This window comes from Aedes albopictus, chromosome 2 (assembly GCF_035046485.1).
Source record: "Aedes albopictus strain Foshan chromosome 2, AalbF5, whole genome shotgun sequence".
Taxonomy (NCBI): Eukaryota; Metazoa; Arthropoda; class Insecta; order Diptera; family Culicidae; genus Aedes; species Aedes albopictus.
Window position 1 is genome coordinate 405,069,798 of NC_085137.1, and position 24,178 is coordinate 405,093,975.

At 42.4% G+C, this 24,178-nt stretch overlaps 1 protein-coding gene across 2 annotated transcripts in view; it reads left to right on the forward strand.

The window, feature by feature from the left end:
- Nucleotides 1–9,767: 9,767 nt before the first annotated feature.
- Nucleotides 9,768–24,178, forward strand: part of LOC109407928 (SEC14-like protein 2) — a 99,809-nt gene continuing 85,398 nt past the window's right edge. The window contains exons 1-2 of one of the 2 annotated variants that reach the window (XM_029876473.2): nt 9,768–10,019; nt 10,946–11,025. In XM_029876473.2, coding sequence (XP_029732333.1) covers nt 10,972–11,025 — 54 coding nt within the window. In that variant the 5' untranslated portion in view covers nt 9,768–10,019; nt 10,946–10,971. The remainder of the gene's footprint in view (nt 10,020–10,945; nt 11,026–24,178) is intronic. The other variant, XM_029876472.2, reaches the window with a different exon arrangement.

The window sequence follows — 24,178 nt, forward strand, 5'->3', positions numbered from 1 at the left end:
TGTACACCTGAAAAAACTGAAAAGTCACAAAATGTCCGAGAAATCCTTTTTACATCTAGAAAATTAGGAAAAGCTATTGATAAGAGTGTTATAAAATCTACTTCCTAAAATTGTTTTTTTTTTAGAAAAATGGCTGTTACAGGTCTCTAGTAAGCCTAGTGGTTAAGGCTATGGATCGCCAATCCGGAGACGGCGGGTTCGATTCCCGTTCCGGTCGGGAAAATTTTCTCGATTCCCTGGGCATAGTGTATCATTGTACTTGCCTCACAATGTACAAATTCATGCAATGGTAGGCAAAGAAAGCCCTTCAATTAATAACTGTGGAAGTGTTCTAAGAACACTGAGTGGAAGAGAGGCAGGCCAAGTTCCAGTGTGAACGTCGAGCCATAAAGCAGAAGAAGGCTGTTACGAAATAAGCGATCTCAGATATCAAAGTCACACCATAGTTACAAGAACTGGGAAGATTTCCTTTGCAATTCACAAACATTCTGCACATGATTTTGCATCTATGGTCCACTTGTTGAAACCTTACTGGAAGCCCCCGAAATCCGTTGAAACCCTAGTAATCTCTCCAAAACCCCCTAAAACCACCTGAATCGCCTTAAAATACTTCTGGAATACTATCTGGAAATTTTACCACCGAAGCTTCTTGAAACGCCTTGAAACCCCGCTGTAATATCCCTGAAATGCCTTGATATCTCTTTTAAAACCCCCTTAAAACCCTTTGTGGGCTTCGTGGCCGTGCGGTTAGCGGCGTCAGTCGTTTGGGCGTATTGTAAACCACAGAGTTTCGGTTCGATTCCCACTCCAGTCGGAGAAGACTTTTCATCGAACGGAAAATACTTCATTCAATCATTGAGTGTCGTATGTGTTGTCCCTTGTCTAGTCCCTTCAGAGACTTCAGAGAACCGTAGATGGACAACAATGAGAGTTATTTGCACGCAGAAAACAACGGTTAGCTACAGAAATCAATACTACATCGAACAGGATAAGTAAATTTATCAACTACATTCCTGAGTATCGGGGATAAAAAGCTTAATGTAAGTAGTATTGATTTCTGTAGCTACCCGTTTTCCGCGTGCAATTAACACTCATTGTTGTCCATCTAAGGTTCAGTGTAGTCAAGGCATGACTTCGTTTAGATCATCAAATATTCTATGTGTTTTTGTAGTGCACAGAGCTTCAGCGATTCAGAAAATATAAACAGTAGTACAAGGGCAACACATGTTCTAAAGATGTCTCCGATGACCTATGGGGTCAATAAGGGGATCATATCTCGTGTTTAATGACATTTGAAAACAACAAACGTAAATGTAGACTTGGATAGTTCAGGAATGTTCAATATCCCAAGAACTCAAAAAAGACCTATTGAAGAATCTCAAAATCGCACCTGTAGCAACTTAAACTATCATTAGGCAATGGAATATGTAAACTCCCTTTCAAATACTTCGTTAAGAAGAAAGTTATGGTGGCCTAGTGACCTATCGTACTTGGCCTAGTGACCTATCGGCCTTACTCCGTCCAGAAGCCCAAAAAATATTGATCCCGTGCATTTGCAAAACTGTTGTGTGAGTTTGTATTCAAAATTTGGTCTAAATCTGTTGAAAAATGGGCTGATGGCGATTTTTGAACTTTTATTCCGCAGCTGGGGACAAACGGGTTAAAAACTCCTGGAAGATCTTTTGCAATCCCCCCCAAACCCATTTGAAATCCCCTGACACCGCCAGATACCCCCCGAAATGACCTCACTCCGCCTTGAAACACTTCCTAAAATCTTGAAACTTTCGTGGAAGCATCCTGAAACCTCCGGAAATCCCTTCTAAACCCCCTGAAACGTCTTCAAACTCAAACGACTTGAAAACCCTCTTAAACTTATGATGTGTCCATTCCGTTTTGTATGGGAAGCTTAACATTGCGAAACCCTGTTTGTATCAAATTGACGAAATAAACGACGCCAAATTATCGACTGAACCTTGTCCGATAAGAGTAAAAAATAACTGAAGGCTGATTAGATAGCTCGGTGCGATAAGACCAACCAAGTCTAGATACACTTGCTTATCTGAACGGGGTGTTTTATTTTCAAACGCACTTTGTTTGGGTCAAACTTTCGGGGAAACTATGGCTGATCAATTTTGGTCTCAAATAGAGGCAGCATTGACAGTTTGAAACTACCCACGCGAAGTAATTATAATTGACACGCTGATGTATCGAAGCTGCAATTATACAGCTTATATACGCCCCCTAATCATGACACGGGCGAAGCATCGTTCTGTCGTGCTTATTGACCGTGAAATGGTACTTTATGACGTGGCTGTATGTTTTTACAAGTCAGCACAATTAGGCGCATTATCTGTGCATGGATAAGTTGGAACGAAATGCATTGCATGATGTTCAAGTTCAATCAGTTCCGCTGATCGAGCAAATTAAGTCCTAAACCTTTGCACATAATGTTTTTTAATGATACCGTTTGTAAGGATAATGAAGATCAATGAGGCGCGGATATTAGATAACATCGGGGATCAGATAAGACTTTGGCCTGAGCTGAGAACAAAACATTCAATCCTGCTGTTACATTCATCAAATTACCGACATATTTTAGGACGGTGTTGTTCACCTACCTTATCCTTATCCAACATCACTCCCGGCTCTGCCATTGGAAATTAGAAATTCAGCTATACTTACCTTATCAGTCAGCGTCAGACTAAGGCCTGAGTGTCATCTGCTGTACGTAGAAGTCATCTCCGTTCTACTCGGTCCATGGCTGTACGTCGTGTCTGTCCAAGTACACGAATTCTTCAATCGCCTCGATTTCATCGCCGTCGATAGAAATTCGGGGTGGCGGGCGCGGTGATTCTTCCCTGGAGCCCTTTGCCATCATGTACTTTGTCTTCGACACATTAATGACTAACCCGATTCGCCTGGCTTCATTCTTTAGTCGGATGAGCGTTTCCGCCATCGTCTCAAATTTGCGAGCTATAATATCAATATCATCAGCAAAACCAAGCAGCTGAACGGACTTCGTGAAAATCGTTCCACTCGTGTTTATCTCCGTTCTCCTTATTACACCTTCTTAGACGATGTTAAACAGCAAGTACGAAAGACCCGTCGAGAGTGTCCACTTGAACTACACACATCACTCGGTCCATTGTCGCCTTGATCAATCGTATCAGTTTAACCGGGAATCCATATTCATGCATAACCTGTCATGGCTGGTCTCGATCGATTGTATCATACGCCGATTCAAAATCGAAGAACAAGTGATGTGTGGGCACGTTGTATTCGTGACATTTCTGCAACACCTGGCGGATGGCGAACATCTGGTCCGTTGTAGCGCGTTCACCCATGATTCCAGCCTGATATTGCCCACGAACTCTCTTGCAATCGGTGATAGCGCGATATCTCGATGCGTGTAAAATTCAGTCAAGGAATAGCTCATGAAATGAGTAAGTGTCGCTTTATACCGGATCCTTGTACGGAGCTGGAACGAAACGTCAAATCAAATGGGGCATGCTGTGTTAAATTTTTTGACCATTTCGGTCACGGAAAAATAATGCACTGAACGAAAATTACTTGAGCGATTCCGTTTGAAGTGCATACCTCGTATCAAGCATCGCACGTGAAACAGCTCAACCATGAGATTTGAAAATTTGAGTTTTTACCAACACTGTTTCCAAGAATCTCTCTACCTAGTGTTCATTGATTACGAAAAAGCTTTTGATCGTCTCAATCACGGAAACATGTGGGAAGCCCTCAAGCACAAGGGTCTCCCTGAGAAAATCATCGGCCTCATTGAAGCACAGTACAGGGCAATTTCGTGCAGAGTACGGCAGCCCATTACTATGGAGCACCTAAATGACTTCGACCTGGCTGATGACGTTGCTCTCCTAGCTTAACGGCGCTCTGATATGCAGAGTAAGCTCGATGATCTGCCAATCGCTCCTCAGCGGCAGGTCTTACCATTCACGTCAACAAGACCAAGTCGTTGGATGTAAACACGGTCAATCCTTCTAGCTATCGCTGATAGCTGATTTACGGGTGCTGGGAAATCAGTGGAGAATGTTGAAAGCTTCCAATATCTTGATAGCCAAATGGCGGCCGATGGCGGCACCAAGATCGACATAGGTGCACGGATCAAGAAGGCGAGGGCTGCTTTACGAGTTTAAGAAATGCATGGAAAAACAACCATATTAGCCGACGCACCAAAATCCTAAATTTCAATTCGAACTCGTGCATGTCCGGCTTTTCGGGCCCGTATGAAGTTGATCACCAATATTAACTTCTTTTCCCGATCAGCCTAGATAGCTGTGTAGTGTCAGTAACGGTCAGTTCAACTGGCTAAGAATAGCACTACGGACCGCCTGTTCCAGTGGTAGGAATCCACTAATCAGGTGACCCCTAATTCATGGTGTTATGCGGCTTTACGCTTACCGTGCCTAGGAATGAATGGTTAGAGGGGTCTTATAAAAACCTAATCGCAAACGAAGCCTGTGGAGTACCAGTATTTGCCCTTACTGTGCTAACCGGAGCAATAGCGCGGTGGACCTTGTGTTTCTCTCTCAGCTGCCCTTCTTGAATCTCATACATGAGGCTAAATAAGGGCGGGATTATGAAGATGTTATTAATTAGTTTAACCCTCGAACGATCGCGCTGTTGTATTTTGTACAACACGTTGAAAAAATCTCGCTTTTTGTACTCAGCATAAGCGTGGTGCTGACGGTGATGGCCAACCGCGCGAGTTACGGAAGGTTAAATTTTCACCTATATTATGGCGAAACTCAGGAAACAATGTAGAAAGAGTTGGAACAGACGACGTTCGGCTGGATCGGAGGCTTTCAGGTCGGCTCGCAAGGCCTACCAGTAAGCTCTTCGGTCTGCTGAACGATCCGGCTGGAAAAACCTTTGTACAAATGTTTCCAGTCTGAGTGAAGCCAGTCGATTGAACAAAATCCTTGCAAAATCTAAGGGTTTTCAAGTGAACAAACTTCGTTTGCCAAATGGTGATTTCACTTCCTCTGATGAGGAAGTTTTGGAATGTTTATTCAGTACACATTTCCCCGGATGTGTGGATATTACATCTTCGGATGAACCTGATGTCTTTTCTTGTAGTTATGATTCTTTAGCTTCGGCTCGGAGCATCATAACTTTAGAATCGATTGAATGGGCACTTAATAGCTTTGCTCCTTTTAAATCTCCTGGGGCAGATGGGATTTATCCTATTTTGCTTCAAAAGGGATTCGATAATTTCAAACATGTTTTGAAACAACTACTTGTTTGCAGTTTTGCTACAGGGTATATTCCCGAATCCTGGCGGGATATTACTGTGAAGTTTATTCCGGAAGTGGGTCGCGCGTCGTAGGAAGAAGCAAAGAGCTTCAGACCTATCAGTTTGACCTCTTTTCTTCTGAAATGCTTAGAACGCATAGTCGATCATCACATCCGTGATGCTCATCTGGCCAATGTGCCTCTTCATGTGAACCAACATGCTTACCAATCTGGAAAGTCCACTGTGACTCTTTTACACAATGTTGTTTACGATATCGAGAAGGCATTCGCTCAAAAGCAATCCTGCTTGGGTGTTTTCTTAGATATCGAGTTGTCCTTGCTCCAAGTGATCTTACAATTGCTTGTAATTTTCCATATAGGAAATTTTCCACGACATTCCCTTCCCAGGAAGAGTGGACATCTGGTTATCTGGAGAGAAGTATTTCAGACGGCATCGTATGTTACACTGATGGCTCCCTTCTCGAAGGTCGAGCAGGTGCTGGTGTTTATTCTCGTGAGCTACACAGCAAAAAAAATCTTGTAATATCACATCATTTTCGCTGCACATCAGTCGCGTCGTAAAAGTAATGTACATATTACATTCCTTCCACGCAGCTAATTAGCCGCCGCAGCTTGACAGAGGGTCTAGCAATCGCTAGAATCGGAATGATAGATGAATCATATATAAGTAAAATATTGGTATGGATTCGTACACAGATCCGTTAATTGCGAGGCATATCCCTTACCTCTCGGCTATTTCACCGAGTTAGAAGGCAGATGATAAATATGATACTGATTCTAGGCATCTGCTGGAATGGGTTTGTTGATACTTCTCGTTGCCAAACAGGGTGTACATGGTGAGTGTGATAAATGTTGGAAATCGATGTAACCAAATGAAATTACGTTCAAAAATGGATACATCGCCAGAAATTACGCGCCTGGAAATTACCAAATTATTTGCTGTGTAAGGCTGTATCAGTGTTATTCACTTGATAGACATTGCACCCATATAGCCCATATAGCCCATATAGCCGAGGCGGTAAACGCACGGGTATTCAGCATGACCATGCTGAGGGTGACGGGTTCGATTCCCGGTCGGTCCAGGATCTTTTCGTAAAGGAAATTTCCTTGACTTCCTTGGGCATAGAGTATCGTCGTGCCTGCCACACGATATACACATGCAAAATGGTCATTGGCAGAGGAAGCTCTCAGTTAATAACTGTGGAAGTGCTCATAGAACACTAAGCTGAGAAGCAGGCTTTGTTCCAGTGAGGACGTTACGCCAAGAAGAGGAGAGGAGGACACTGCACCCTTTTTCAGGCCGAAATCTTTGCTCTTATGTGCGGAGTGCAAACAACACTTCAGCAGCACGTAATGGGCAAAGTAATATACTTTTGTTCAGATATCCAGGCTGCTATTAAAGCACTTGCTTCGGCCAACTCCAGGTCGAAGATAGTTATCGCTTGTCGAACTCAAATCGAGGAGCTGAATTCAGCAAACGCTGTTCACCTTGTATGGGTACCTGGCCATTCTTGCATCGCTGGAAATGAATTGACTGATGAGTTAACTCGCACTGGAGCATCACATGACTTCATTGGCCCTGAGCCAGCTATTCCGGTATCCAAGTGTTGGGTGAAGCTTCAGATTGACACCTGGGCTGCCACTCAGCACAAACAATACTGGAATAGTTTGGAGTCATGTCGTCAAACAAAATTGTATTGTACTGAGCCATCTCTAGGGGTGGCAAAGTATCTAACAAATCTGTCAAGGCAGAATTGCAGCATGCTGGTCAAAGCATTGACTGGCCACTGCCGACTCAGTTATCACATGACGAATATTCAGCAAGCTGATTCATTTGCCTGTGATAGCTGTGAATCCGATTACGGAACTTCGTATCATTTGATATGTAACTGTCCAGTTTTGCGCAAGTGAAACTGACTTCAGAAATCTGAATCTTCAAACCGTTCTGCTGTTCTTGACCCGCTGTGGTAAAGAGCTATAGGCTCTCTTTACGCTTTATGCGTTATCACAGTGCCCTTCTCAGGGCGCTGTTTGAACCCATTGTGGTACGCTTATGCGTTATTACGGTGTCATTTTCAGGACGCTATGTGAACCCATTGTGGTACGCTTTTGCGTGTATGACGATCCTATTCCCTTACCTGTCCTTTTCCTTGTCCAATCCTTTTTCCTTCCCTTCTCCGTCAGGTAAATGATGAATAGGCTCGTGTTCATGGCGATGGCACAAATTTCCTAAATGGAGGAGAAAGTGCCTCTGGAGCCGACCTACTGATACCTGATATTAGCCGACGCACTAAAATCCGAATTTTCAACTCGAACGTGAAATCTGTCCTGCTATACGCCAGTGAAACCTGGTGTGTATCAGTGGATAACAACGCTCAACGGCTGCACTGCCGTAATTCTGCAAAGTGACGTAAGCGACATTGATAGTTTTGGCCCATTTTTTGGTTATTAGCATAGCATAGCATAGCATAGCCGACCGTACACATCCTGGGGTGGCTGTCGATAGAGACGTTTAATGCGCCAGAAAAGTTGCCTGGAACTTGACAAACCTTTCATTTAACGAACTCTCGACACCTGGCCAGGTCCTTACGATCAGCGGGGATAGGGAGGAAATGTTGATTAGATATCTACTCAGAATATGTCCAAGAACTTGGCCCACTTCATAGATATCTGGAATTGGAAGTTGGATAGGGTTTTATGGGATGCTTTCCGTGGCGAAAAAGCGTATGATAAGTTGTTATAAATCAATATTTAATTATTTATTATCATTTACCTTATTACCGCTGAAAAAGTAAATTTTATTAGCGGATGTGGAGGTTCTATAATGATTATATTTATGAATAAACTTGGATACTCTTGAAATAAAGTTGATATCATTTGAGGAAAAAATAAATGCTGGTTTTAAAAAGTCGTCAAAGGTTATTTTTTTTACACAGAAATGCATTCGAAAAAGATTGATCATAGATCTTACGTTGTAACGCATAAGTGTGAGGAGATCCATCTGCATCATGAGGTATGCCAGGAAATAATAACACAGATAACACCTCCTTGAAACAAAAAAACCCGTCCACAGAAAAGATAAATCGGATTAATCTCACCAAGTTGCTAACGCTGAATCGTCCTCCGGGTACTTCTAATGGGTACCTACCAAGGTACCTACAGGAAGCCAAGATACCCGTAACGTGCCAGGAAATATCAGTCGCGAATCTGCAGTTCAGAAGCGTACGTCCGGTACACATCGTGTGATTCAGCAACCACGAACAAAAATTAGCTGTTTCTCACTATACACAATATGGACTTCCGATTTCTTCTTATTCTGTTCATTGGGCACTACTAAAACATATTTTTTCAAAATTTCTCTAAATGGCTGGCATTAGCCAAATCTGAACTTTGAACAAATTGACATTTAAAAGAGAAAAAAAATACGTGTCAGAAAACTCAGAGCACACAACCGCGCGCATGGCCTACTTTCTTCTTCAGTTTTGGCCCATTTTTTGGTTATTATGCATAAAACTCTTGCTCATCTTGTAAATTTGTTTCCATAGATGATAGATCTTGCATTCTAATACAGCATGCATACCACAGTGTTATTTTTACACCAGATATTATATATAATATACCAAAAAATATCGACATTTTGAATGGCGCTTACGTCACTTTGCAGAATTACGGCAGTGCAGGCCTTCATAAATAGATACCTGCGGTGTATAATTCGTGCATGGTGGCCTCACAATTGGATCTCCAACGTGGAGCTCCATCGTCGATGTCATCAAAAGCCGATAGCGACAGAAATTCGGGAGCGAAAGCGGAAGTGGGTCGGCCACACTCTACACGGGGTGGAAACGAAATCTGCAAGCAAGCGTTTGATTGGAACCCAGCAGGACATCGCAGCAGAAGCAGACCCAGAGGCTCGTGGCCGCGCAGCCTCAACAACGAAATCAAGCAAATCGACAGAAATTTGACCTGGCGACAGGTCAAGGCGATGGCTGGCAATCGCCCAGGATGGAGATCTTTCAATTCGGCCCTCTGGACCACCGTGGGTGCCGAGGACTGAAAGTAACTAAGTAATAATTTTGATTCCTAAATGGTCCAACCTCTTAAAGTGAATTAAGAATGTCTAGAATACACACCTGCTCATCGAATGCATCTGTGAAACAACGATGACGATGATGATTATTCATTGCATTGCATTTGGTTGAAAGTGACCGGCCAATTTCCGATCATGACGATGCGCGCCGGACCACCACAGCTCGCGAGAGCGTGATTCAATCAATATGTGTTTTCCGAAAGCAAACAATAACGGTCGTCATCGCGTGCTGCTGCAACTTATCTCTATCTGCCGCGGCGCGGAAGAGCGCGAGGATTCTCTTCGCGAGAGGCTGGTTACGGAGTATGGAGATGTGAGAGAACCATGCTTAACCCTTTACCTAGCTACACCGCTGCTAATCGCGAAATTTCAGGTGTGCCGTCAGACAGCCAGGTGAGGTGCGCTCAGTTTCAACCGATACTCGAACGACGTCGGACGCTTCCATTTCGGTGATACATCGCGGTGTTGGCCTTAGGATCAGTGCAGTTCTTGGTGGTACCTTTCTACTACGACTTTCGCAAGTTATCGAACTAAAACGAGTGCCCAAATACCCTCGGCAATCGATACTAAATCATACGGTACGAAGCGCATATGTGTTGTTATTGGGTGGTGTTATCGTGCCTATTACCGAATTAATAATTCATAAACAGTGAGTGTTCATCGGAAGTTATAGCTTGGATCGGTTTACTACCTTCTATTTACTTCGCGAGGCGCAGCGCAGACTGTCAGGCTTGGAATTTCTCTTTTTACTTTAGCTGGGGCGATTTTGTTTCGGTGAACTCTTTTGCTTTAACTTTATTACTTTTTCTTGTCGATTAGCAATTGCCTTTTGTGCTGGTGCTTTTTTCGATTTTCAACACTACCTTGTGCTATTACGCATGACGCTCCAGTTTGCCTTGTTGTTGTGTTTCTTTTTTTTTCTATTTATCTACTACCTACGTGAATATTTCAGTGTGTTGTTTTCTTGCTGACTCTGAATTAGCTAATCATTCTAGCAAGGTGTTATTCATTTCTATCGATAATAAAGGCATGATATAAAACTCTTGTGTTCTTTGTGGAAACCAATCCGGTGTTCAAAATTGTCTAATCATCGCGGTCAATCGATAAGCTTTCGAATTCAAAGTGCAAACAGCGATACGGCGTAATCAGTTTCGAATCGTCCCATAAGAAAAGCTGGACAATTCGCGTTATCAAGTGCAAGTGTTTGTACTGACCGACGAGACGGAAAAAGGTGTTTTGATGCATTACATACTTTATTGCAGATAAAGAGTCACGACCTTAGGACATAGCGAAGTGGTTTTGTCGCCCGAAGTGTGTTTGAACTTGAAGAAAAAGAGTCCGGACCTGATAAAGATTATTCTGAATAGCTCCCGCCCTCAAATCGTTTAAGCTACTGACCATCCTTTAAAATCGTGCTCTGGTTATCAATTTTCTTACCTTATTCACATGAGAAATACGCCCGTGTTCCGATCTAGTTGCTGCCTCTCACACAGTAGATCATCATCGTCCTTCATTGGTTTTGTGTCTAAAGTAGTGTTCAGTGCATATAAAAGTGCTTCCTAACAATCGTTGCAGGTGCGCGTATAAAGGAAAAAAAGACGATGGCTTCGAATGTCCCAGCGCTGCAAGACGATGAAAGATTCGCTCTGATGAAGGTAAGCGTGCTTCTCGGTTTGAAATATAATTGTTGGGTGATTTGTTTTTTGTTGCATGTGAATGGTCAACGTGAAAACATTGAAGCGTTGAAAATTCCGGACATCATGGTCCGCAAACGTACATAGGCAACAGCATATAAGAAGGTGATATATGTAAGACTTAATACCCTGAGCCTTTTATCGATAAGAGTAATTTCTATATTTTGAGATAAACTATATGTATAACGTTTCGGTGCATTCAGATGTTCGTTTAAACCCGTAATCTGTTGTTTGTTGTTCATGACTTGGATGACTTTCATTATTGCAGTAAATACCATCTAGTGATTTCAGTATTCTAGTGGTTTAGTAATTTTCGATTTAAAAAAAGGTACTGAGGGGGTCTTGATCGGGAGTGTATCATTTGATGCTGAGTTTGCTCCACAATTCCACACTACACATTTCGGTTCGCTGCAGCTTCTCTGCAACCTTAGGGACGCCCTACATATGCTGAATCACTCTCGACCTACTCAGCCAACCTTGTACGCTGTGCTATACGTCGTCTTTTACCTTCCGAACTTCTTGCGAACACAATCCTGTAAAGTTACTTACCTTACCGGTCACACTAAGCCCTGAATGTCCTCTGCTATACATGGGAGTCGTCTCCATTCGACTCAGCGAAAGGTCCGCGGATCGACCCACATAGCTCGCTGCGCCCCACGTCTTCTTATACCGGCCGGATTGTTCTCGATAGCCATCTTTGCAGGGATACTATCCGCCATTCTTGCCACATTCACTTCCTACCGTATCCTTTCGACAACCTTTTGGATGCTGGATTCGCCATAGAGCGCAGTTATCTTGGGAATCATTCTTAGCCTTCACACGCTTGAAAACACTTCTTGAGCAAGTCCGTATGAGACTACTTACTCCTGGGTGCCCCTGCGTTGAGCGTGGCCGACCCACCTCCACTTTCGCTTCCAAATTTCTGTCGCTATCGGCTTTTGATGACATCAACGATGGAGCTCCACGTTGGAGATCGTAAGATCATCGAGCTTGCTCTGCATATCACAGCGCCGTTGAGCTAGAAGAGCAACGTCATCAGCCAGTTCGAAGTCGTTTAGGTGCTCCATGGTAATGGGCTGCCAAAGCAATTCACGATTTGGTTCACGATCAATCACACCTACCAGGATCTCGTCGATTACGACGAGGAACAGTAGCGGTGATAGTATACAATTTAGCGTGGGTCATCGGAACCGTTTTCTCAGATCAAAGCTTTTTTGGTTCCGTTTCGGGTCCTGAGTGTCTGTGCAAAATTTGAGCACGATCGGTTGCGTCTACACTTTGCGCATTGCAATTGAAATTTGTATGGGATTTTGTATGGGAAAACCTACTTTTTTGCATTTTTGTCATAAGTTGAAAAAGTTTGTCTGAAACTTTTTAACCGATACAGTAAAATGATAGCCTAGGATGTTCTGAAAAACTTTGTCGAAGACCGCAAAGCGATCCTATGCTTGTGAAAATAGTTATAACCATCGAACCGCATGCATGTGTTTATGTTTTAACATGTAAAGGAATAATAACTTGATGATTTTGTGGCTATATCGGTCTCTTTCTACTCATAGTATAAGGGAGTAGAGATCAAAGTGGATAATGAAATGATAGATATGATAGAATTCGCTAGGTAGCGAACAAGTGTGAAAATTTTATAGAAGGTGAAATTAGGCAAGTAGGCCATGTATTGAACGAATACATCGAATGCGTGAAACTTCTGCCGTGCGACCTGTGCTTTTAAACAGATCGGCTTGGTTGGTAGTTCATACCACCTTACCAAGACTGGCAAAAGTTTCAGGCACCCGACTGCCTAATGTATTGTTCTGTTTTCATCACAAACTCTTGGTAAGGTGGTATGAACTACCAACCAAGCCGATCTGTTTAAAAGCACAGGTCGCACGGCAGAAGTTTCACGCATTCGATGTATTCGTTCAATACATGGCCTACTTGCCTAATTTCACCTTCTATAAAATTTTCACACTTGTTCGCTACCTAGCGAATTCTATCATATCTATCATTTCATTATCCACTTTGATCTCTACTCCCTTATACTATGAGTAGAAAGAGACCGATATAGCCACAAAATCATCAAGTTATTAATAGAATACGGTCGATAAATCAGCATATGTAAAGGAATAACAATAGCAACAAAATCATGCTGTTTCACCAAGCAATGTCAATGCTATAACTTTTTTCATAAGCATCAGATCACTTCGCGGTCTTCGACAAAGTTTTTCAGGACACCCTAGGCTATGTTTTCACTTTATCGGTTATATGGTTTTAGAAAAATTCGAGCTTGTTATGAGAGAAATGCAAAAAAGTGTGTTTTCCCATGTAAAACTCCATACAAACTTCAAACGCGATGCGCAAAACGTAGACATAACCGATCCTGCCCAAATTTTCCACACTTATTTGGGTCCTGAAATGGGATCAAAAAAGCTTTGATCTGATGGGATACCACTGAATTTTCCATTTTTCCATATAAACGCTCCCACTCTTAGTATACATCCTTGCCTCACTCCAGCAACGACCCGGATGGGATCGGACAAAAAACCGATGTGTAGTACTCTGCACGAAAATGCCCTGTACTGTGCTGATGATTTTCTCAGGGAGAATCTTGCGCCTGAGGGCTACTCACATGTGTCCGTGATTGAGACGGTCGTAAGCTTTTTCGTAATCAATGAACACCAGGTACAGAGACTCTTGGAATTCATTGATTTGCTCCAGAATGATACGGAGTGTGACAATATGGTCCACACAGGATCGTCCGGCACCGAATCCTGCTTGCTGCCACCGGAGAGTTGTGTCAATATTCACCTGTATCCGGTTAAGGATTACTTTGCAGAGGACTTTGAGAACGATACACAGTAATTATGATGTCCTGCCAATCATCGTATACAATCAGGTAACCCTTTTTGGGTACCTTTACTAAGACGCCTTGCATCCAGTCGGCCGGAAATGTCGTGGTTTCCCATACGTTGCGGAATAATTGATGCAGTAGTTGTGCGGATACTACGGGGTCAGCTTTGAGCATCTCAGCTGATATACGATCGACCCCTGGGGCCCTGTTCGATTTCATGCTACGGATGGCTGTTTCTACCTCCTGCACTGATGAAGCTTCGGTGTTGACACGGATAATGCGTCGAACCCTTGGCGCATCATGCTGAGGTGTTGATGACGTGGCCAACACTTGAAAAAGGTTTCCAAAGTGCTCGAACCAGCGTTTCGAGCGTCAGTAACTGTCCAGACGTGTCTTTCACGGGCATCGTAGCATTCATCTTAGCCCCACTAAGGCGACGTGAAACATCGTAGAGGAAACGGATGTCGCCGGTGTTTGCGCCTTTCTCGCCTTCGTCGGCTAGGGTGTCCGCCAATGCTCTTTTGTCCCGTTTCACTTCCTTCTCGAGAGCCGAATAGCGCTGACGGGCTACGGCTTTGGCTCCTCGTGTTTTCGCTCGCTCTATTGCGGCTTTGGCGTTCCTTTGCTCCTCTATCTTCCTCCAAGTATCATCTGTGATCCACTACTTTCTCCGGGTGCGTAGCTCACCCAAATTATTCTCGCCGATGGCGATGAAGGCGTTCTTGATGGCGCTCCATTGATCTTCTACGCTTCCATCTTCTGAAATATTCGCAGCACGGTTCTCTAGTTCCTCGACGAAGAACCTTTTTACCGCAGCGTCTCCCAGTCGGCGTGTGTTGAACCGGCACTCGATTTTCTCCTCCTATCGATGAATCCTCATACGATAGTTTCATACGGCATGCCTCATTGGCTAGTTGTGCCAGTTTACCCTGCTGGGCTAGGGTTAATACACTCCAAGTTCCAATTTTTGTCCGTTGTTACGCGCTAAAAGTCGTTGCCGTTGAATCAGTTCCTAATCTTTCATTTTCGGTTTCTGTAACGGTTTTTTTTTGGTTTCGCAAACAGTAGGTTGTTGGCCTAAGGTCCCCTATCCACCGTAATGGGTCTGCCACCTTAGGTATAGCTTCCGGTGGTGGAGCATTTCATACTAACCCGCTGAATGCCAGAACAGACGCTGTTTGAGCCGCACCTCCTTGGTGATCAGACGCTTGAGACGTACCTCTTCAGTCTAGCTGAAGTCAGAAGGACAACAGTGCCCAGGCTGCACTACCAGCTAAGCACACAACTCTTAGCTGGCGGTCTTTGTCATCGCTTGTTGACCCGTGGAAGCATGAGGTAGGAACTTGTGAGGACCAGAGCTATGTTGGACGCTCTCCTTTTTGTTTCACCGTTTTGCAGCCCGGATGGTTGGTTAGACACCTAAGAAAGATGTTGAAAGTTCTACGACCTCTCAGGCCTAGTTGTGAATGGGTGTTGTTAGTGTTGTTAGTGGATGGATACTCCAAAGGATACGGTTGGTCCGTGAACGTTGACCAATATTAGACCGCTTCTAATTAGTTATCTGACCAATACTTGATTTTTCTGTTGAGAATCTGAAACATAAGATGATATTAACATTGACGTCGAATAAGCTACATATTAGAATATTATTTGTATTATACGATAAATTTACCTAAATCCTGCTGATAATATAAAATGTTGAAGCAAAATTAGAACCAACATATTACATAACCTCCAAAACGAGCTTCAAACATTGATCTTGGAGTATTTGTAAGTTACTGCCTGATTACTTTAGACAGGAAAATATCAAGATCAACATTTGATTTGGTAGATCTTACGCCGCAACGTACCATTCTAAGCTGATCTATCCACGTTGTGGGATCTGAGCTGTGGAAACGAAGAAACTTGTGCTCTTATTCCCCTCATATTCACAACAGTGAGACAGTCGAGTGGTGAGCATCGCTGCCTGCAAATCCTGAGGCTGAAGGTTCGATGCTGGGTATCTTGTCTGATATTGTTTCAATCTTGGAATGAATATCTAAATGAGATATTATTTCTGTTTTGTTGCAATATATATCAGTCAAGTCAATATCATTTTTTGTTCTTCAGTAATTCAAATTATAATAACTGAATATGTTATTTGTTAGATTTGTCTTACTCGGGTAGACATAGTGAAACTTAGTTGGATATTTGGTGGGCTTAAATCCGGCTTCGTTGAATCTACACCGAGCCGAATGAAGCATCCTTCTCCTCTGGACTCGCCCCTGGGCCAATCGCTTTCAGCCCTCCTGGACGTTGGTTGATGCCTTAGGTCCTTTTCAACCGCAAACATCCATCGTGTGCTCGACCTGTCACGGAGGCGCCGGCCTCTCCCTGGTTATCTACTGAATGTTATCCCCGCATGTCGTTCTTCCGGCATCCTTGCCACGTGACCATTCCAACTCAGTCTGCCATGTTTTATTAGCTTGACAGTATGATAGATCTCGTGATATGGGTCGCGATTCATGCGACGCCGCCAGATTCCATTTCCCTCTTTATTATTGAGCTTTATTGAGTATTGTTAGCAGCACCTGGGCAGAAAAGAATTACAAAACAATTGCAAGTTTTACCGTTCAAAAAGAATTACTGAATGGTAAAATTTGCCATTGGTTTGTTTGAAATAAGTGACAAAAGGGCAAAAATAATAACTGACATTGTTCTACGAAATAACTAAAGAATGTCAAATTTTGACATTAAAATGGCAAACCAAGAACAAAAAAAATTAAGGTTGAGAATTGCAGAATATACCATTATTGAGTTATTGAAAACAGAACAATATCAAAATAAGTTATTCGCCTGTCAACCAAAAAAATATCTAAAATTACCATTAGAATTACCAAAATCCTAATTTTGTCATTATGTTGTTCTTAATAAGTGCCATCAACTCATCATCAAACTCGTAAAAGGTCAACAATATCTCACCAAAAGCAAAATTTGTTATGATAGCAAAATAAGACATTGAGTAGTAATTCTTCCGAATTTGATAAATGACAAGCAAATGGCATATTTTGATATGATATCATATTATGCTATTAACATGTGTGAAGATCTCATGAATGACAAAATAAGTTATGACAATAAAATTTGTTATTCTTATGTTTTTGGTTTGCCATTCACCTCTACCCGGGCATCTTACGTTTAAAAAACGGATTGCAAAAGCCGTTTCCCTGCTTCTTTTCGACGTCCACAGCGCAGTGTCAATCATATAATGCCTACAAGGCATGCAACAAAGTGAACTGTGCCGCATCATACTCACAGTAATCTTCACACTCTACGCCTGGTATCCACGCACCAATGCGTGAACCCTTTGCCAAAAATAACCATTTCCGCCAACAACATTTTGGCGTCCGCATGACCTTGTGCAGGTGCAGAGGACTCGACGGCCTAAAGTGGGCAAGTCATTGCAATCATCACTTTCCTCTCCTTCTTCTCATTGACGTGCAACCTGACAGCAGGCGTCATTGTCACCTAAACAAAGAAGATTACCAACACTCACACACTGAAGTTGTCTGTTGGTCCCAAGTAGCTACATATCTTATACTGGAGTAGCAACTACAGGAGGTCAATCAAGCTCAATCTAAAGAAACGATTTTATTTGAATTCGAATGCTTCAAAATTGACTTACTCTACAATAGTAAAACAATATCATTTTTACCAAACTCGAACCCAAACCTAAACCAAAACCACAGTCACAATGTACAAAATGACGATCATCATATCTACAGTGTGCTATGGGAAAGAAATAGGAAGGTTTTCAACCGCTTCATTCATCAAACTTGATGCCACGTACCGGCGCCGTTGACTTTGCTGATGCTCTGTCTTGGTAGATGTTAATTGCTCTATCTTGCCACAGCTGCACAGGAGATCCCGACCGTGAATTTCTGAGCCAGTTTTTTGTTTCGTTTGTTCTGCATGTTCAGTTCACAAATGTTGTGTCTGTGTGTTGTGGGTCACTGTGCGTTTATTATGTTGTTCTTTTCGACGAAACGTCCTTTACGCGTTCGTTCACTGCCAAGGTTGGTGTGATTGTTACCTCGTTTAGATGGAGCTGGAAGCCGATACCATGTGAGGAAGAATGTAGTTTTAAGCAATGACGTCAGAATGCATATAAATTAAACCGAAGAACATGGATTCTGGCAGACAAGGGTTAGAACTTTGGATGGTTTTGTTTTCAGAATAACTTGTTAATTAGACGCGAACAGTCAACGGAGCAAGACCGCTTCACTCGTTAAGCTTTTCAAGAATTTATTTCCATTCTCCTGTTTTTTTTTTTTTCATGTAAGAAACATCATTATTTTGCCACCAATATTGACTAGGAACGCAGAATAAAAACACAACAAGATCATCAAGTCTCAATCGAACCGTGGCGAACCAGTCACCTGATGTGTTCAAGGTTGGTACAGCAGCTCCAGCTACCTTGTTTGGGTTATCGCCAAGCATCATTTGTTGGATTTTGGATTTTGTGTGAACAAAAATTTGTAAAAACAGGGTTAGGAGGTGCGTGTAAAACAGGTTTTGCCAAAGGTATGAATATATACCAAGGTTTGGTGTTACGACATTGAACGTTTAGTGAGTAGCAACAGATTAATCGGTGGGTAGCAGTTAGGTCGAAATTTGTGCTCGGCTCTATTTCCGTGTACAATTTTTGATAATTTTTATTTAGATTAGACAATTTACACGTATGAAACAACTTTGACAAACAGTTTGTAACAAATCGGTGACTAAAGATTTCAACAGCAAGCGACGAACTTGGATACAACCGCAAAACCAAACGCTATCAAATATTGCACATCTGTTTTGACGTTAAAAAGATCAAAATAACTTCTGTGTATTTACACTTGTCTTGCACTGTATGATTGTTTCACAATAAATTTATCGCTATGAGTTGGAACCCAACAAGTACTTGTTGAGCATTTTAATACTTTTGAACCTCGAAATAAATCCCAAATAAATGCAGCGGTATCAGTTCATATCTTTTTTGCTTGCACCTCTGCAGAAGACCTCAAGTGCTTTAAGCGTACTCACCTACTTGAAATTGCATTTATGTCAAGATTAAATTAAGAGCCCTCACGTGAAGTTTTTCGTTTCACACGTAACCATGATTGCGGGTGCATTTGGTGTCTCTATGCAGCGAACTACATGATGGATTGCGAACTGTGTCGGTCACTGACCTTTAAGGTTTCTGCAACAGATCACTGTTTCTGTTTTGAAGATAAGTTGAACTTTTCGTTCGGTAGATTCAATATGTACTAGGGTACCCTTCTTCAGCCTATGCCCCTTAAATCCCAATTTAAGTGTCTTAGAACCGATTTACTGTTCTATATCCTACTTTATAAACTATCCACAACTAATACCATACCAAGGTCTTATTTGGCTGACGCTGGCTGCTTTAGAAGCGTGCGCCGTCGCTTCTGTACGTGACCTTCAACGCGTGCATGCTCTTGCCTTGTCGATGGAACAGACGTGAAAGATTGGCGAAACATTATTCATCATTAGATCTACAAAGATGAATAACACAAGACTGACTGACTGTGGTGGATCAACAACGGGTGAATCACATGACTTTGTCGATCTCTTTTTTGTCTTAATGACTGACGTAAAAGTTAATCGTTGAAAACAAGCATATGCATATGTGCAGTGAATATTCGCGATTTTTGCGTGCTTCGTATTTTTCATTATTGTCACACTAACTGGATTAGGCACCAAATAGTATCGATGATTTGCACATTAGTTATGAATTGTTCCAGTATTCGGTAATCGGTATACTGATTTCATGATTATCGATAAAGAATATTATGTTTTCAGTTCAAAACTGAAGCTGCTTTTGCCTTGCCTGAGTTATGACCAATTTTGTGAGAAATGACCATGTATGCCTATATTACAGTTTCTTACCGATTTTGGCAACACCCGTTTTTAGCAACATTTGTGGCGGTACCACAAATATTTAAAATAGAAAATGAATTAATAAATAAAGTTGTACATAATTTGAACTAGTCCATTGAATTACCCCCTGTATATAGATCACTCAAGTTGAGTGAAATCGAATTAGAGTTCATGTGTTCATTTGCTCCACTCCGCATACCAAAAACAGAATGAATGCCCTGTGTAATTCTGGCGCCGAGCGTAAAGCGACAGCCAAATCTAAAATCGAGTCTGTACTTCGGGCATCGACCGGGGTTCAAGTATCGTTGACCCCTCAATTCTTTTATTGATGTTCGGGAGGGATACGAGTTGATTGATCGGGTCTTCAGAGGGAAATGGATTGCTTTCTCCGGACGGGTAGAGAAAGTAGTGTGTGTGAAGGCGATTTTTGACCGGCGACGAAGATTTTCATATCTCGCGCCTATTCTGAGGATCCTAGAACTTGACTCGTCCACTTCGTTCTGGACTGCGGAAGAGGCGAGATCGGTCCCAGTAAAGTTCCGTGCCGTGGTGTGATAGTTCAGGTGAACAACAAGAAACGTGAAATAACTTTGATTTTTACTAATTTAGATTTTTCTCATAATTCCCTCAGTCAGTTAGCAAGTTAGGCAAGGTTAGTGCCATAGTGCGATTGTGCGAAAGGCGGTTTTGAAGTGCGTGCGTAGAACCCTGGATGTGACAGGTAATATAGGTGTACCATATTGTGACAATTGTGTGGTGAAGTCACGTGCCGTGCAACGGTTTTTATTTGAATAGGTTCGTGGCAAGTTGCGAGGCCCGTCACACCACACCCCCAAAGTCAGCGACCGTTTTCGACCCCGTTTTCCAGCTTCGAAGTTTGGCCCGACGATACACGTGGGCCGGAGAGGGAAGCGAACGTCAATACCGCGCCCTTGGCATGGCGGCAACAACGTAGTCCGGTTTCATATCGGCAACCATACCGTGAAAGCGTGAAGGAGTAAGTTTTCGTGAAGAAAAAGTTTTGGAATGAGCACCGACCGGTTTCGAACCGGAGTCCCCCACGTGAGGAGCACGCTCGCTACCTCGTCGCCACCGCTGGTGACGACCAGTGGATCGACGGCTGTATCCCGTCGGAGAAGACCACGAACCTCGTGTGAGGCGCCGTTGAGCACGGCCACCGCATGATCCGGTAGGAGAACACCCGGAGCAGGAGTCACCGCGTGTCGATCACGTGACTCGCCAGCAGTAGCCACAAGCAACCGCCAATGCCTCCACACCAGTAACGTTACAAACCGTGAGTACTCTTTTTTGCTTTCCCATGCGCATGGTGAATTTTCGCCCCTAGTCTGGTCAAACCACTAGCGTGGCCCCACCGATCTTTTTTCCCGCGCCCTACCGTTCGTCCGCTTATGCGACGTATCAGAAGGCCGGCTCCAGAGGCACGTTATCCTACATTTGGGACATTATGCGACGTAGTCGGCTGCTATAAATTGCACGTTTTTTTTTTTGCAAATGAACACCGAGAGTCCGCACAGTAGAGATTAACCGTACGAAGAAGAGAAGAGAGAGGTTAGAGAGCAAAGAGGGAATGAATAGAGCTAGGCCTAGTGTGTAAGATTATATCGATGAAGTAGAAGTGGAATTGCTGTAAATATAGAATGGAATGAACCACAATAGGTGTGGAATTGTTTTTTTCTCGATGCGTTCAAAATAAATGGGTAGTTTGAGCATAACTGGCGTTGAGTCGTTCTTTTAGTGGGAGAAATCTGAAGAGGTAGATGTAGAAGGGATTTCACGTTTCCGGTCGTTTTTCAGTTTTTAGGTCATTTTCTGGGGAGGTTGGCCCTGAATCCATCCAAAGGGACATTTCTTCAATCGAACGAAGATTCGTTCGAGGTGTTTGGGTCTTGTTTTCCCGTGATGATAACCGTCGCGAGCCTTACTTTGTCGCCGGCGGAAATCAATTTCACGCATACCAATTTTTCTATTTGCACGACTTCGGTCATGAGGCATTACGTTTCCCTGATCAGCCAGCTCGTTTCCCGCCCATTCATTTGGGAAAAACTTGAACCCTACCCTGAAGGGTCTTAATAAGGTCGGGCAACCATCAATCTCGGTAAGTGGTCTCCCTCGGGAGTGGCGCTTAAGCCATTTTTACTTGTCACCGGGAAACTCGCAAGGCTGTCGGGTTACACATTTCCTTCCCGATTTTGGCAACACCCGTTTTTGGCAACAAATTTCTTACCGATTTTGGCAACACCCGATTTCGGCAACAATCTTTTACTGATTTTGGCAACAAAAAATTTTGACCAAAAATTTTTACCGAAAAATCGTTTGTATTTGTAAATGTATTTATATTTTAGCCTTACTCTTCTTCAAAAAATCCAAATTAATTAAATTTTCCAAAATCAACAATTTTACAAATCATGACGTAATTTATGAACGTCACCTACAGGGATCGTTTTATAACTTGTGAATACTATTTTAAATCATATTTAAAATATAAGCCAAATTGACGGTTAAAAGTTGAAAATAATCCACAGAATTTAGCACACCCCAATTTGGCAACATAAAATTCACCTCGTGTTGCCAAAATCGGTAAGAAACTGTATATGGTAATTCTTCACAAAATTGGCCATAATTCACCCGCATAAACGATAACCATAAGGTTTGCTTAACCACCCATTCGGAATACAGTTCGAACAGTATGCGGTATTGTTGAACCGTCTACATTACGGTCCGTTTATTAAGGCAAAAACGAAAAAAAGTGCATTCCAAAAATTTCAGCAATTAAAGCTTATGAAATAACCGTCTCAAAAATATTTTTTTGAAAATTCTCCACGAGTTCGGACATAGTTTTACCGGCTTTTCTTTACGAATTTACTCAACTGTGGAAAATTTTGTGGAAAACTTTGTCTAGTTCATATTTCTGAGAAAATTTGCTTTTATTTCTTAAAAAAGACTTAACTCAAGAACGAACCTTCTAAGATGGTTCGTTCTTGAGTTATGATTTTTCAAAGTAAGTAGTATAAGGGGAAAACAAAAAAAAATCCACCTGGGTTTTCCCGGAAAATAGGCGACTCTGAATTTTTCTCATTTTTTTTGTTTATATATCTATGAGCCCTGCCTGTGGAAAAAGTTTCATGAAAATATGAGACCCTTCGGCCCAAACCCGTACGGTAATAAAAAAAATCCCCTTAAGCCCCACAATGTTTACCTTTGTTTTGACTGTCCCATTTTCCAACATAACAAATACAATAGTCTTGTCAAAAAACTAAGAGCAGGATGCAACAAATTCAAAGAAATTCAACTTGCAAGCAAGCATTACTGTGCAATTGAAGTTGAATTAAAGTGGCATATAGGGTCCAATAGAGTTGCATTGTAGATAAATTCAATTTGAATTTATTGTCGCCTGTGGTAGTCTAACTTGTTGACAAGTAGCCTTTACTGAAAAGATAGTCATTACTACCCGCACTGGGCTGCAAAACGGTGAGTCGATAAGGAGAGCGTCCAATATAGCTCTGGTCCTCACAAGTTCCTACCTCTTGCTTCCACGGGTCAAGCGATGACAAAGACCGCCAGCTAAGAGTTGTGTGCTTAGCTGGTAGTGCAGCCTGGGCACTGTTGTCCTTCTGACTTCAGCTAGATTGAGGAGGTACGATCCGAGTGTCTGTTCACCAAGGTGCTGCGGCTCAAACAGCGTCTGTTCTGGCATCCAGCGGCTGAGTAAGAAACGCTGGCTTCCTCGGATAGGGTGATCGAAACTGCAAGGTATGGTTCGAGCGCACTTGGTAAATATGCCAATTCATAACTGGTGGGTGCGGCGTTGCAGTTAAGACCATGATCATCACACCACAAGTGCCTCCTGACAGCGATTTGTCTTCTCTTTTATCAACTAATTCGATAATCACAAGGTGCTTTGTTCGAAACTGATTGGCCGCAGAATCTTAATTTTAAATGTGAAAAGATGCCATGCCATGGTAAAATTGAGAACATTAAATCGTTAAAGTGAAACGAAACGCAATCCCCTCAAATTCAATGGCGTTGAGTATTAGGTTCAATTACGCAGAATAGTAAGCGGTTTTAAGGGTATGAGTATGATAAATGCAGAATTGCTGATACTATGTGTACATGCATTGCAAATAAAAATACTCTTATGCTGAAGCAAGTCTGTATATAATCTATTTTTTTTTTTTACAGAAACATCTGCATATTTTATGTGAGTTTTTTTTTTTTGTCTGTATTAACGAGATTTTTAACCCTAGGCTAGTTCATCTCGGGACCCACGCTTTACTTCCCTTCCGAAGGAAGAACCCACATTTTGTGAGTATGTCGGGAGTGGGA